The following is a 17,357-nucleotide window of genomic DNA, read 5'->3' as shown; positions in this document are numbered from 1 at the left end:
GCTTCAACTTATTATTCTCACATTAAAGGCTCTACACGTAAGGTTGTATGGATGAATGGATGGGTGGATCTTGGCCTGCGATGGAATGACAAACAATGGCGAAAAGCTTTTACTGAAAAATTTTACCTTAAAGGGCATGATAATCTTCCACAAAAGGAAATCATATTTTGGAAGGATTTTGTTTAATTAAAACAAAAATAGTTAGAATTTGAATTCTCCAAATATTTAAAATTATAGACGAGTCAAGCCAGAAAAATGTGTTAGGAATTTTGAACGTTCGTCGATACATTGAAGGCTATGCTCATCCATAGAATGAAAGTAAAATTCGCGCGGCAGTTTCCAATTTGAAAATTTTATACATTTTTGGAACTATAAATAAAGTGACCTAACTCTTCTTTGAAAAAACGGTGAAAGAAAAAAAACAAATAATTATAAAACAAGTTTCACAACTATTTGTGAGATTGACAAGAGATGTCGTAGTTTGGGATATAAGCATCAGACTATACTGAAACTATATTTATGTCAAAGCCTCAATCCATAGTTTTAATTTTGATAATGATTCATTTGACCAGAGAGTAACCAACACGGTTCGTTTGACTCTCAATATTCCAAGTTGTGAGCCTAAAAGAATATTTGTCTGAAGTGGTTTCGACGTTTTAGAAGTGAAGAACGCTCAAGACGGTCGAAGATGTTTGAAGACTCGGAATTGGAGGATCGATGAGAATCCTTTACAAATGGAAGAAGATATTAAACAATCTTTAGAACCACCACCTGGCAAAAATCATCACAGCTTGGTAGTTGTGTACTGCTACACCGAGGTGATTTCTATTGACAATATTCAATTCATACGAGAGAAGCTAATTCTCAACCAGTTCATCGCATGAATGGCTTATAATGTTGACCTTTGGAAACCAAAAGCAGACCCGCATAAGCTACTGACTGAGACATTGGACAGTAATAGCACCTTAACGTATATCGATGGGTTATCGTTATATTCTGAGAATTTACTACTCTTCCTACGAGGTGGTCCCACGTCATTGAGCTTAACATCGAATCACAATGGATACCAATGCCTGAAATATCGGACTGCCACTATACCTAACCTAACCTACTATTACCAACTGTTACCCACTGCGGGACTACTTCCCTACTGAGACCTTCTGGCTTACAGTAGCCACTAACAGTAGGTCTTAGTGGCTAAGACCTTCGGAACTTCTATTCCCTACTGAGACCTTCGGGCCTACTATTCCCCACTGAGGGACTACTTCCCTACTGAGACCTTCTGGTTTACAGTAGCCACTAACAGTAGGTCTTAGTGGCTAAGACCTTCGGAACTTCTATTGCCCACTGAGACCTTCGGCACTACTGTTCCCCAAAGAGACTTGGGGCCTACACGGAGACCTTCGGGCAATTTCTCTCCACTTAGACCTTCAGACCTACTGTTCCCCACTGAGGCCTTCAGGCCTACTGTTACTCACAGAGAATTTTGGTACCACTATTCCTCACGAAAACACCCGAAACCTGGAAACTTCCAGCAACGACAACGAAACGGAATTTTCATCAACCACCGATCATCAACGGCCAGAACTTCTCACCAACTACCGAAAACCAAAAAAAAAGAAAGAAAAGTCTAAAGTCGGGCGGAGCCGACTATATTATACCCTTCACCACAATGTAGACAAACATTTGTGTTACCATCTCAACTACTTCAAATTTGCTGAGAGCAATATAAAGGTTCGCATTTCCAGATACAAATACTTTTAATGGAGACAATTTTTTTGTACTTTTACAAAAACCCTAGAATTAAAATGTCAATCGTCATTAAACGTACCCCTTGTGAAAAATGTGAAGCAAATCATGGAAAAACTTTGGCTTTTGAGGCCATATAAGTCCAAATCGGATGAAAGATATATATGGGAGCTACATCTAAATCTGAACCGATTTCATTCAAATTTACCAAGCATTAGTAGAATGTCAATTCTACTCTATGCGCAAAATTGCACGAAAATCGGTGGTTAACTTTGGCCTCTGCGGTCGTATGAGTCTAAATCGGACGAAAGATATATATATGGGAGCTATATCTAAATCTGAACTGATTTGGCTGATATTTTACAAGCTTTTCGAGGCTCATAAAATATTCGGATGTACGGAATTTGAAGAACATCGGTTGATAAACACGCCAATTATGACCAGATCGGGGATAAATATATATGGCTGGTATATCTAAATCTGAACAGATTTGTTCCCAAATCAATAGCGATTGTCTCTGTCCCACAAAACGACCCTATGCCAAATTTGAGAACGATCGGACTTAAATTGCGGCCTGTATTTTGCACACAAAAATACATGAACAGACGGACAGACAGACAGACAGACGGACATCGCTAAATCGACCCCGAATTCAATTCTAAGACGATCGGTATACTAAACGATGGGTCTCAGACCTTTCTTTCTTGGCGTTACATACAAATGTACAAAATTATTATACCCTGTACCACAGTAGTGGTGAAGGGTATAAAAACAAAGCCAAGGTTAAGTTAGGTTAGGTCAGGTGGCAGCCCGATGTATCAGGCTCACTTAGACTATTCAGTCCATTGTAATACCACATTGGTGAACTTCTCTCTTATCACTGAGTGCTGCCCGATTCCATGTTAAGCTTAGTGAAAAGGGACCTCCTTCTTATAGCCCAGTCCGAACGGCGTTCCACACTGCAGTGAAACCACTTAGAGAAGCTTTGAAACCCTCAGAAATGTCACCAGCATTACTGAGGTGGGATAATCCACCGCTGAAAAACTTTTTGGTGTTCGGTCGAAGCAGGAATCGAACCCACGACCTTGTGTATGCAAGGCGGGCATGCTAAACATTGCACCACGGTGGCTCCCAAAAAAGAAAAAAAACAAGTACACCATGAAAAATAAATAGACCCAGCAAAAAAAAGAGCTTCCAAAAAAGTAGTTTGGATCCCCAATTTGTGATCCGGAAGTAGTGTAAACTTGGATCATCTCCAATGAATTTTACATGGGCTTGTCATAGGATGGAAATACTCAATTTTTAGATCCTTTATATCGCTTTAGAAGTTGTGCCTTGGAAATTAATTTGAATGAAGAAATTAAAAAAAAAAAAAAAACAAGTATATACGGCCGTAAGTTCGGCCAGGCCGAAGCTTATGTACCCTCCATCATGGATTGCGTAGAAACTTCTTCTAAACACTGCCATCCACAATCGAATTACTTAAGTTGCGGCAATGCTTGCCGATCGCAAGTTATATTAAAACCTCCTAACACCGTCTCCTAAATTGTATGTAAGTCTATACGTGGTATATATTAAATCAAAACAGATCGATCAAATACGTATATAATTCAGTTTGACAAAATTTTCTATAGACATAAAATTTTGACAAAACTTTCTTTAGAAATAAAATTTTCACAAAATTTTCAATAGGAAGAAAATTTTAACAAAATTTTCTATTGAAAGAAAATTTTGACAAAATCTTCTACAGAAATAAAATTTTGACAAAATTTTCTATAGAAATAAAATTTTAACAAAATTTTCAATAGAAATAAAATTTTGACAAAATTTTCTATAGAAGGAAAATTTTAACAAAATTTTCTACAGAAATAAAATTTTAACAAAATTGTCTATAGAAATAAAATTTTAACAAAATTTTCTATAGAAATAAAATTTTGACAAGATTTTCTATAGAAATAAAATTGTGACAAGATTTTCTATAGAAATAAAATTTTGACAAAAATTTTCTATAGAAATAAAATTTTATCAAAATTTTCTATAGAAAGACATTGTTGGCAAAATTTTCTACCGAAATAAAATTTTAACAAAATTTTCTATAGCAATAAAATTTTAACAAAATTTTCAATAGAAATAAAATTTTGACAAAATTTTCTATAGAAATAAAATTTTGACAAAATTTTCTATAGAAATAAAATTTTAACAAAATTTTCAATAGAAATAAAATTTTGACAAAATTTTCTATAAAGGAAAATTTTAACAAAATTTTCTACAGAAATAAAATTTTAACAAAATTGTTTATAGAAATAAAATTTTAACAAAATTTTCTATAGAAATAAAATGTTGACAAGATTTTCTATAGAAATAAAATTGTGACAAGATTTTCTATAGAAATAAAATTTTCACAAAATTTTAATAGAAATAAAATTTTGGCAAAATTTTCTGTAGAAAGACATTGTTGGCAAAATTTTCTATCGAAATAAAATTTTAACAAAATTTTCTATAGCAATAAAATTTTAACAAAATTTTCTATAGAAATAAAATTTTGACAAAATTTTCTATAGAAATAAAATTTTGACAAAAATTTTCTATAGAAATAAAATTTTATCAAAATTTTCTATAGAAATAATATTTTGACAAAATTTTCTATATACATATATAATCTTTACAAAATTTTGACAAAATTTTCTATAGAAATAAAATTTTGGTAGATTATTTTTGGCTCGAGTGGCAACAATGATTATGAACCGACATGGACCAATTTTTGTGTGATTGAAGATCGGCTATATATAACTATAGACCGATATGGACCAATTTTGGTATGGTTGTTAGCGGCCATATACTAACACCACGTTTCAAATTTGAACCGGATCGGATGAATTTTGCTCCTCCAAGAGGCTCTGGAGGTCAAATCTGGAGAACGTTTTATATGGGGGCTATATATAATTATGGACCGATATGGAGCAATTCTGGCACGGTTGTTAAAGATCATATACTAACACCATGTTCCAAATTTCAGCCGGATCGGATGAAATTTGCTTCTCTTTGAGGCTCCGCAAGCCAAATCTGGGGATCGGTTTATATGGGGGCTATATATATAATTATGGACTGATGTGGACCAATTTTTGCACGGTTGTTAGAGACCATATACCAACACCATGTACCAAATTTCAGCCGGATCGGATGAAATTTGCGTCTCTTGGAGGCTCCGCAAGCCAAATCTGGGGATCGGTTTATATGGGGGCTATATATAATTATGGACCGATGTGGACCAATTTTTGCACGGTTGTTAGAGACCATATACTAACTTCATGTACCAAATTTCAGCAACCAAATTTTTGCCGGATCGGATGAAATACGCTTCTGTTAGAGGCTCCACAAGCCAAATCTGAGGGTCCCTTTATATGGGGGCTATACGTAAAAGTGGACCGATATGATCCATTTGCAATACCATCCGACCTACATCAATAGCAACTACTTGTGCCAAGTTTCAAGTCGATAGCTTGTTTCGTTCGGAAGTTAGCGTGATTTCAACGGACGGACGGACGGACATGCTTAGATCGACTCAGAATTTCACCATGACCCAGAATATATATACTTTATGGGGTCTTAGAGCAATATTTCGATGTGTTACAAACGGAATGACAAAGTTAATACACCCCCATCCTATGATGGAGGGTATAAAAAAACCAGTTCCCGATCCACATGAATGAAGGAATCATCATATGAATCGAAGTTCCCCACAATCAAAGATCATCAACGAACAGAACTTATCATCAACTATCAACCGACGAACCAAAGTTCTCATATCTACCGGCTACATACGAACAAACTTCTCATCCATCATTTCCTCTACGTCACCCATCATTTGCCTTTCCGTCACCCATCTGCAAATCAATCAACAACCGATGATCTCATCATTATCCAACAATAACTGAAGCCCCATAATTACCGAGCACCTCAGCAAAGACACCAGTGTGAGTATCGAGAATCTCTTCTTTATTTTGAATTGAACTTATGAGATTACGAGTATAGCCGAGCTGTGGAAATTGTTCCTACTTTTATTTAATTCGTATGTCAACGTTTGATTTTCTGAGGGAGTTCCGAAATGCACACAGGATAGGTGGTATAAAATTTGTCATCAAATACCTAGTGGGTATATTCAGCAGTTTCTGGAATTTCCAAATCAATTGATTTGAGCATTTAAATAAGCTAAATAAAATGTATACGAATAATTATTATTAGTCCTACGCTACAATGATCAAAATATGAGTGAAGCTTTTTTCAAAAAATTCTCATATAAAGTTAATCCTCCAATGCCAAATCCCGCCTTTAGGCGGCTTTCATTAAATAAAGAAGCTTTTAGTAAAATACACCTTAAGATAACAAAAAGGGGTAAAATAAAAAAAACTTAGTTGAAACTATTCCTGAGGCTTTGCAGCATATACTGAATTTTTCCATATAAAATTTTCATGTTTAGTTTTCTTGTTTTTGTGTCGTTAATCAGTTGGCCAAAAAATTTGGGCATTAGAGGGTTAATTGTTAAGTCTTTTTAAGGCGACAATAATATTTTTTTTTCTTTAAGTATTCAACAACAATCCTTTTACAGTATTCACAACTATTCGACAGTTTACAAAGTCTTGACATAATTGTCTTGATTAAATGACTTTGGGTAATGGGCAAAATCATCATTGAGTTTTATATTAAAACCTTTATCGTTTTCCTCCTTATTCGTAGAATCTGAAGTACCTGAATTAACATGCTTACTCTATACTAAACTCTAAATTGCGCTGATAAAACGATATTCTGATTTTTTTTTTGGCATGTTTATATCCTAAGCCTTTATCATATCCAAAATTATAAAGCCTTATAATTGCGTTGAGAGACTTTTTCCGACTTTTACTTAATTCGTATGTCAAAGTTAGATTTTCTGAAGGAGTTCCAAAATGCACACAGGACTATAACTACAAGAGTTGCCATCAAGAACTTAGAAGAAATGCTTTGCATTTTCTAGAATTTCCAAATCAATTGATTTCACAATTTAAATAAGCAAAAAACAAAATTTATTGGAATAATTATTATTAGTCATACGCTCCAGTGATCAAAGTGTACAGAAACTTTTTCTAAAATTTCCCATATAAAAACAATTTTTACCAACTATTAAGTATTTGCTTTGGCCGACATTGATATCTTTATTCTTTGCTTTAAGTATTTAACAACTACACACTTACAACAATCTCAACTATTCGACAATTGACAAAGTCTTGACATAATTGACTAGCTTAAATGTCTTTGGGCAGCAGGAAAAATCAGCAGTCAGTTTATTTTTTAAATGCTCTCTATTTCCCTCGGTATATATACGTATATCTGCCATCTACAAAAAAAATTGTGTTGAAGAAAATAAACTTGAAGTTTTGTCAAGTTTGCCAAGTAAGAATACTTTAAGATTTCGTAGACTATGAAAGAGCGCTTTGGTCATTTCCTCAGCAATTTACAACACTTAAGTAAAACTCTTAAGTGGTACTGGTTAAGATAATGGTAGTGGTGGTGGTGGTAGTAAAGACTTTCTTGCCTACTTTTTGGGGTATTCTGGCGTGTGTGTGTTTTTTGAGTAAGGCAAGAAATTGTCATAGGCAAAAATTAAAATAAATAAAAAAAGTCAAGAAAAGTTAAAAAAAAAATCATTTATAAGGGAGATTTCTGCCATGGAGGTTGTCCAAAGACATAGGGCGAAAAAACTGAGCTGTAAAAATCATAATCACCTGAAGGCAAAAGTGGTCTTTGTCTTACAGCGATTGTGGGGAAGTAAAGAACATTTATGGTGGTTGGTGGCTATATATTTTTGGTTATTATCTGCAGATAAATATATTCATGAAACTTGGAAAAAAGTGACTTCTTTTTGTAAGAACGGAAATGCAACTTTGTCAATTATCAAACCCCAAAACAAGTATTCTTTTGTAGTCCGAAGTGATGATCCTTCGTAGGAAAACAAAAGATTGTAAGTAAACTAGAAAAAGTCATAATTTTTTAATGACACCTTTAACTACCAGCTGGTTTTGTATTTTGGTATTTGCTTTTAACGGTGTCCCCCCGTCCACCATGTTGTTGTTTAGGATAAAAAGATGGACGCAATTACTTTTGTGGGATTTATAAAGATAAAGGTGTCCTTTAAGAATTATATATATTTTTTGAGGCCATCAAAAGGATATCGAGGATGTCCTGTTTGTCTGGCTATTGTTTGACTTATTTAGCCTCACACAATAACTCATTTGGAACACTTACCAATTTCCAAGTATTTCTGATGTAAGGGATCATAATTTTCCCAGGTGATGCTACGAAAACGACTTCGTTCCTTGGATGCAGGCAGCACAGATTCCTGTCGATGATGTTCATTTGGGTTACTGAAAAAAACACAAAAACACAAACGGGAAGAAAAATATAAATAAGAGAGAGATAAGCTAAAATTTTAATATCTATAATGAGTCTACTTTTTGTTTAAGAATGACAATGAATACTGTGTAAATAAATGAGTATTAGAATAGCCTTGGGACTATTTTGTTATTACCTGACTAATTTTATACTGCCTGCTATGGTTTAATCCACGCTTGTTATCTTTATGTTTTAACATAAAAACGTATATAAAAATGACAAATTACAATGTCTTTTTAATGACTACCAGTGATGGGTCAGTGATATATTATAGAAGCATATTAGGTATGCTAGTTACCTTAGAAAATATAGTAGACAATCCATGGAATTTCAAATGCACACATATATGGGTATAGATGGGTTCGAAATTTAATTTTACTCAAACTATAGGGCTTGTCATTAGAGTAAAAGATCAATTCAATTTTATTGGCAAAACGATCATTTTTCATATAACTTATAATTTATATTACTTATACGATCCGAAGACCTTTTATTTAATAGACGTTTATAGAAGAAATAAAAACTTAATTTGTATTTAATATAGCCGATATCAGAATGGTGGAACCCATGGATACATGAGTGGAGTGCCTAAGAGGAGCATTTGTAGCTAGATCAGAACCTTGACTAATAATATTCCTAACAGGGCTGCCAATTTTGCCGATTTATCGGCATTTTGACGATTTTTTACTCAAACTATAGCAAATGGCGATTTTCCGATTTTTGCCCCAAAAATTATGATATTAGCTCCGAGCCAGGAAAAGAGATTTTTTGCTAAAAAATTGCATACAGGAAGGAATTATACCTCATTTTACATCGACAGTATACTCGTAAGTATCACGGTTGCCACTCGCACCAAAAATAATCCATCAAAATGTTAAGAAAATTTTACCAAAAATCTACCAAATTAAAAAAAAAATATATTTTGAAGTTGTTGATCAAATTTTTGTCGTTAGTATATAAAAAATGTTGTTTTAATCAAAAGAAATTTTTTATATTGAATTTATAGAAAATTTGGTTAATATTTTATTTATACAGAAAATTTTATTTCAATAGAAAATTTTTGCAAAATTTTAGCTCTATCGAAAATTTTATTTCCTTAGAAAATTTTGTTAAAATTTTATTTCTATAGAAAATTTTGTCAAAATTTTATTTCTATAGAAAATTTTGTCAAAATTTTGTTTCTAATTATACAATTATTTTTCGAGCTTTATGGACAGATATAGATAAAGGAACATGGTCAATAGAGCCATTGAAAAGAAAACGCCCGATACAAATCTATACACGCCTGAACTGTACATGTTTCGGTTCGGGCGAATGAACCTTTCCACAGCCTTTAGTATAGATCTGGCTGGGAGAGATGACTCAATTGTGAGCCCTTTATGCTAACTCCTTATGGAGAAAACATTTGGAAATTTTGCCAACATTTTGTATAGAAATAAAATTTTGACAAAATTCTCTATACAAATAAAATAAAGACCGAATTTTCTGTACAAATAAAATTTTGACAAAGTTTTCTATAGAAATAAAATTTTGAGAAAAATGGCTCTATTAACCATGTTCCTTAATCTATATCTGTCCATAATGCTCGAAAAATAATTGTATAATTAGATATAATGCATTTGGACGTCAATTGCCTGTTTCGGTATCAGGCTAACATGAAATATAATAAATTTTTTTTCTATAGAAAATTTTGTCAACATTTTATTTCTATAGAAAATTTTGTCAACATTTTATTTCTATAGAAAATTTTGTCAAAATTTTATTTCTATAGAAAATTTTGTCAAAATTTTATTTCTATAGAAAATTTTGTCAAAATTTTATTTCTATAGAAAATTTTGTCAAAATTGTATTTCTATAGAAAATTTTTTCAAAATTTTATTTCAATAGAAAATTTTGCCAAAATTTTATTTCTATAGAAAATTTTGTCAACATTTTATTTCTATAGAAAATTTTGTCAACATTTTATTTCTATAGAAAATTTTGTGAAAATTTTATCTCTATTGAAAATTTTGTCAACATTTTATTTCTTAATTTTCTTTTTGTTCGACCTTTATAAATATATAATGAAATGATTAATCAAAATTTTATTTCTATAGAAAATTTTGTCAAAATTTTATTTCTATAGAAATTTTTGTCAAAATTTTATTTCTATAGAAAATTTTGTCAACATTTTATTTTTATAGAAAATTTTGTCAAATTTTTATTTCAATAGAAAATTTTGTCAACATTTTATTTCTATAGAAAATTTTGTCAACATTTTATTTGTATAGAAAATTTTATTTCCATAGAAAATTTTGTTAACAGTTTATTTCTACAGAAAATTTTCTCAAAATTTTATTTCAATAGAAAATTTTGTCAAAATTTTATTTCTATAGAAAATTTTGTCAGCATTTTATTTCTATAAAAAATTTTGTCAAAATTTTATTTCTATAGAAAATTTTGTCAACATTTTATTTCTATAGAAAATTTTGTCAACATTTTATTTCTATAGAAAATTTTGTCAAAATTTTATTTCTATAGAAAATTTTGTCAAAATTTTATTTATATAGAAAATTTTGTCAAACTTTTATTTCTATAGAAAATTCTGTCAACTTTTTTTTTCTATAGAATATTTTGTCAAAATTGTATTTCTATAGAAAATTTTGTCAAAATTTTATTTCTATAGAAAATTTTGTCAAAATATTATTTCTATAGAAAATTTTGTCAAAATTTTATTTCTATAGAAAATTTTGTCAAAATTTTTTCCTATACAAAGTTTTGTCAAAATTTTATTTCTATAGAAAATTTTGTCAAAATTTTATTTCTATAGAAAATTTTGTCAAAATTTTATTTCTATAGAAAATTTTGTAAACATTTTATTTCTATAGGAAATTTTGTCAAATTATATTCCTATAGAAAATGTTCTCAATTTTTTTTTTAAATAGAAGTGACGATCATGACGATTTCTTCGGAAAAAAGTGACGATTTTTATTGAAATTTTATTGGCAGTCCCGATTACAAATTATTCTGAAAGACAGATGGCCTCAATAAGAAATAGTTAAATAGTAAACTGGATAATTTTGGCTGAGTTTATACCGAGAACACAGAGGATATTGATGAAAGTATTGCAAATACCGTGGAAATATATTTTGTCACAAATTTATTTTTAATGGAAAATTTGTAAAAATTAATTTGCTAAAAAAAAATTAGAAAATATGGACAATTTTGTCAAATGTTGTTATTGGAAACTTTACTAATTTTTTACTACTGGACATTACTTTATTTCCTTTTTCTTCAAAAATCTTTGCTATATTTAGTTTTTTACATTTTACTCCTGTGGAAATGTTGATCAAAATGTAGTTGTTATAAGAAATTTTGTTAGAAATTTTCGCTATAGGATATTCTGTCAATGCTTTTTATACCCACCACCATAGAATGGTGATGGGGCCATAATAAGTTTGTCATTCCGTTTGTAACACATCGAAATATCGATTTCCGACTATATGAAGTATATATATTTTTGATCAGGGAGAAATTCTAAGACGATATAAGCATGTCCGTCAGTCTGTCTGTTGTAATCACGCTACAGTCTTCAATGATGACGCTATCGTCCTGAAATTTGGCACAGATTCGTTTTTTGTTTGCAGGCTGGTCAAGTTCGAAGATGGGTTATATCTGTCCAAGTTTTGATATAGTCCCCATATAAACCGACTTCCCGATTTGGGGTCTTGGGCTGATAAAAGCCGTAGTTTTTATACAATTTTCCTGAAATTGGAAATCTAGAGGTATTTCAGGACCTTAACAAGTATAAACGGCCGTAAGTTCGGCCATGCCGAATCTTATGTACCCTCCACCATGGATTGCGTCAATCGAATTACTTGGGTTGTGGTATCTTAAATCGTTTTCTAAATTGTGTGTTAGTCCATATGTGGTATACATTAGACAAAAAAGTATGTGTAGGTAAGTCTACTGCAATATGGGGGTCGCTTATATGAGGGCTATATACAATTATTGATATGGACCAATTTTTGTGTGATTGGGGATCGATTTATCTGAGGGCTATATATAACTATAGACCGATATAGACCTAGTTAGGCATGGTTGTTAACGGCCATATACTAGCACAATGTACAAAATTTCAACTAACTCGGATGAAATTTGCTCCTCCAAGAGGCTCCAAAACCAAATCTCGGGATCGGTTTATATGGGGGCTATATATGATTATGGACTGATATGGACCACTTTTGGCATGGTTATTAAATATCATATACTACCACCATGTACAAAATTTCAACCAGATCGGATGAATTTTGCTTCTCCAAAAGGCACCGGAGGTCAAATCTGGAGATCGGTTTATATGGGTGCTATATATAATTATGGACTGATATGAATCAATTCCTGCATGGTTGTTGGATACCATATACTAATATCACGTACCAAATTTCAACCGAATCGGATGAAGTTTGCTCTTCCAAGGGGCTCCGGAGGTCAAATCTGGGGATCGGTTTATATGGGGGCTATATATAATTATGGACCGATTTCGACCACTTTTTGCATGGGAGTTTAAGGCCATATATTAACACCACGTACCAAATTTCAACTGAATCAGATGAATTTTGGTCTTCCAAGAGGCTCCGGAGATCAAATCTGGTGATCGGTTTATATGGGGGATATATATAATTATGGACCGATATGGACCAATTTTTGCATGGTTGTTAGAGACCATATACTAACACCATGTTCCAAATTTCAGCCGGATCGGATGAAATTTGCTTCTCTTAGAGGCCTCGCAAGCCAAATCGGGGGATCGGTTTATATGGGGGCTATATATAACTATTGACCGATGTGGACCAATTTTTGCATGGTTCTTAGAGACCATATACTAACACCATGTACCAAATTTCAGCCGGATCGGATGAAATTTGCTTCTCTTAGAGGCCTCGCAAGCCAAATCGGGGGATCGGTTTATATGGGGGCTATATATAATTATGGACCGATGTGGACCAATTTTTGCATGGTTGTTGGAGACCATATACTAACACCATTTACCAAATTTCAGCCGGATTGGATGAAATTTGCTTCTCTTAGAGGCTTCGCAAGCCAAATTTGGGGGTCCGTTTATATGGGGGCTGTACGTAAAAGTGGACCGATATGGCCCATTTGCAATGCCATCCGACCTACATCAATAACAACTACTTGTGCCAAGTTTCAAGTCGATAGCTTGTTTCGTTCGGAAGTTAGCGTGATTTCAACAGACGGACGGACGGACGTACGGACGGACGGACATGCTCAGATCGACTCAGAATTTCACCACGACCCAGAATATATATACTTTATGGGGTCTTAGAGCAATATTTCGATGTGTTACAAACGGAATGACAAAGTTAATATACCCCCCATCCTATGGTGGAGGGTATAAAAAGGTGTACCGAAAATGGTGCCCATCGGTCCATTGTCTGGTATAGCCCCCATATAGACCGATCTCTCGATTTTGCTTCTTGGGCGTCTAGAAATTGTATTTTCTATCCTATTTACCTGAAATCTAGAGGTATTTTAGGACCATAAAGAGGTGTGTCGAAAATGGTTTGTATCGGTCCATGTTTTGGTATTGCCTCCATATAAACCGATCTCCCGATTTTTATTCTTGGGCTTCTAGAAATTGTATTTACTATCCGATTTGTCTGAAATTGGAAATCTAGAGGTGTTTTGGGACCACAAATAGGTGTGGAGAAATTGGGGTGCAGTGGTCCATGTTTTGGTAAAGCCTCCATTTAAACCGATCTCCCGATTTTGCCCAAGAAGGCTTCTAGAAACTGTATTTACTATACGATTTGGAAATCTAGAGGTATTTTGGGACCATAAAGAGGTGTGTTGAAAATGGTCCGTATCGGTCCTTGTTTTGGTATACCACCCATATAGACCGATCTCCCGATTTTATTTCATGGGCTTCTAGAAACTGTATTTACTATACCATTTGCCTGAAATTTGAAATCTGGAAGTATTTTATGACCACAAATAGATGTGCCAAAATTGATGTGTATCGGTTAATTTTGTGATATAACCCCCATATAGACCGATCTCCCGATTTTACATCTTGGGCGTTTAGCGACTATATTTTCTAGCATATTTGCTTGAAATTGAAAATCTAGAGGAATTTTAAGATCACAAATAGGTGTGTCGCAAATGGTGCCTATCGGTCCATGCTTTGGTATAGCCCCATATAGACCGATCTTCCGATTTTATTTCTTGGGCTTCTAGAATCCGTAGTTTTCATCCAATTTGTCTGAAATTGGAATTCTAGAGGTATTTGAGGAACACTAAGAGGTGGTGAGTATTGGTCCATGTTTTGGTATAGCCATATAACCCATATAGACCGATCTGCAGATTTAACTCCTTGGGCTTCTAGAAACCGTAGTTTTTATCCGATTTGCACAAAAATGTAAATATACTGGTATTTTAGACCCTCAAAACTCAGTATCACATTTATTTTTACCGGCCCATTTGGTAAGGCATCGATATATATCGATTTAACTTCATGAAGGTATTTTTTTCTTCGGGAAGCGTACTGCTTGAATTGATTTGCTTGGGAGAAGATTTGTCATCAAACCCCCTGAAATTCTATTTATTATCAAGTAACCCGCTACGACGAAAAGTTTTCAAAGTAAACTATTATAGTTGTTTTTTTTTATTTCAGCTTAAAACCATACATTGACTAAACTACAAGAGTAGCTTAACCAACAGAGGAAAAGAATGTTTGTCAAATTTATTTGGGTAAACTATTATATTTGATGCATGGTGGTGGGTATTTAAGATTCGGCCCGGCCGAACGTACTTTTTTATATACTTGCGTTAGAAACATTTCTTAAAACAGTTTTACTTTGGGGAATTTTGTCAAAATATTTATGCTATAGAACATTTCGTACCGTTAGGAATTTTTGTAAAAATTTTGTTGTTTCTGAAATTTCTTTGCTATAGAAAATTTTGTCAAAAAAGTATGTCTGAAAAATGTAGTCAAAATTTCTGTACCGTAGGAAATTTTGTAATGTGAGAATGTTGGAACATTTCGTTGCTACATGAAATTTTGTCCAAACAGTCAGCTGCAACAACGGCTGTCCAGTTCGCGAGCTATCGCTGTGGTCGGAAAAAAGTTACGGTTACAGTTCGGTTATCAAAATAATGCCAGATGTGCCTAACATAGTGGATTACACTTTGGCGAGACCACTTTTCGACAAAAATTTTGAGACTCTAATTACCAACTGTGCGGCGTGGTGTACCCGGACCCCGGGGAATAAAAGATATATAGATTTCTACACTGATGGCTCCAAATTGAATGGACAAATGGGTTTTGGAGTATATTCTAAAGATCTGGAACTTCGAATAGCGAAAAGATTACCTGATCACTGTAGTGTTTTTCAGGCTGAAATATTACCAATAAAAGAAGTGGTGAATTGGGCTGAGAAGTAATGCTCCAAACAATATTGGCATTAATATATACTCAGACAGTCAACCTGCAATAAAATACTTGGACTCTGTGTTCCTCAACTCGAAAACGGCTATCGACTGCCGCAAATCTCTCAATGAGATGTCTGAGCAGCACAATATTCACCTAATATGGGTGCCTGGCCATAGGAACATACCGGGGAACTGCGAAGCAAATGAGCTAGCAAGGCTAGGAACTACTTTACATATTCCAGAGGAACTAGAATCTGTTGGTATGCCTCTGGCTACCTGCAAGCTCTTACTGCGTGAGAAGGCTGTCATGATGGCAAATGTTCGCAGCCATAGGAATTTTTGTCAACATTTCTTTTTTAAGCGAAGTATGTAGGAAATTTTGCCCAATTTTTTTTTTGCCGTGGGGAACTTCCCAATAATTCCATTTTCATAAGAAACTGCGTCAGAATGTTTTAGCTGTAAGAAATTTAGTCAATATTTCTATTCCATAGGATATTGTTTCTGATTTTCTTCACAATAAGAGTTTTTTTCAAAATGTCTAAAATGTCTTTATAATATATATATATATATATATATATATATATATATATATATATATATATATATATATATATATATATATATATATATATATATATATATATATATATATATATATATATATATATATATATATATATATATATATATATATATATATATATATATATATATATATATATATATATATATATATATATATATATATATATATATATATATATATATATATATATATATATATATATATATATATATATATATATATATATATATATATATATATATATATATATATATATATATATATATATATATATATATATATATATGCTATAGAAAATTTCTTTAAAATCTCTTTTTTGGAAATTGTGCGAAAGTGTCGTGCTCTAGAACATTTTGTCAAAGTTTCTTTTCTAAAGAAAATGTGTAGGGAATTTTTTCCAAAAATTCTTTGCTTTGTTAAATTTTGGAAATTTTTTCACTATAAGAAATTATATCAAAATTTCTTTGCTACAGGAAACTTTGCAAAAATTAGTTTTTGTAGTAGAATTTATAAAAAATTTTGTTGTTAAGTTTTGTCAAAATTTCTTTGCTAATTTTTTTTAAATTTTTTTCCCTGATTAATTCTATTTCTATAGGAAAGAGTGTCAAATTTCTTCGCAATAAGATGGATCTTTGAAATGGTTTGTCAATTTTCTTACGATGGGCAATTTTGTCAACATTTCTTTACTATAGGATTTTTTTTTTAATTTTTTGCAATAGAAAATTATATCAGTGTTTATTTTCCGTAAGAAATTCTGTCAAATATTTTTGCTATAAGAAATGAATTTCTTCAAAAATTGGTTTTTTGTTTAAAAAACCACTGGTATTGGAAAGTATGTGAAAATTTCTTTGCATTAGTAAATTTTATCAAAATGCTTTGTTAAATTTTTTTTTTTTGCAAAAACAAATTTTATTAAATTTTTAACCTTATGAAATTGTGTAAGGTTTTAGTATAGGAAATTTTGTTAATTTTTTTATAGGCAATTCTATTCAAATTACTTTATTATAAGAAATTTTGTGCAAATTACTTTGGGAAATTATGCTCAAATATTTGTCAAAATTTCTAATAGCCACATATTTTTGCTATAAGAAATTTTTTAAAATTTTCATTTCTATACAAAATTATTTCTGAATTTTTTTTTCTATAGGAAATAGAATCAAAATAT

The 17,357-nt window shown here is 32.1% G+C and overlaps 1 protein-coding gene across 1 annotated transcript in view; it reads right to left on the bottom strand.

Moving 5' to 3' along the window:
* Nlg4 (Neuroligin 4) overlaps positions 1-17,357 on the bottom strand; it is a 458,188-nt gene that overhangs the window by 246,534 nt on the left and 194,297 nt on the right. Inside the window, exon 7 of the mRNA XM_075294829.1 lies at positions 8,029-8,147. Coding sequence (XP_075150944.1) covers positions 8,029-8,147 — 119 coding nt within the window. The remainder of the gene's footprint in view (positions 1-8,028; positions 8,148-17,357) is intronic.

The sequence above is a fragment of the Haematobia irritans genome, chromosome 1, assembly GCF_050003625.1.
Source record: "Haematobia irritans isolate KBUSLIRL chromosome 1, ASM5000362v1, whole genome shotgun sequence".
Taxonomy (NCBI): domain Eukaryota; kingdom Metazoa; phylum Arthropoda; class Insecta; order Diptera; family Muscidae; genus Haematobia; species Haematobia irritans.
The sequence above is the reverse complement of the archived record's forward strand: the minus strand, read 5'-3'. Positions and strand labels throughout refer to the sequence as shown.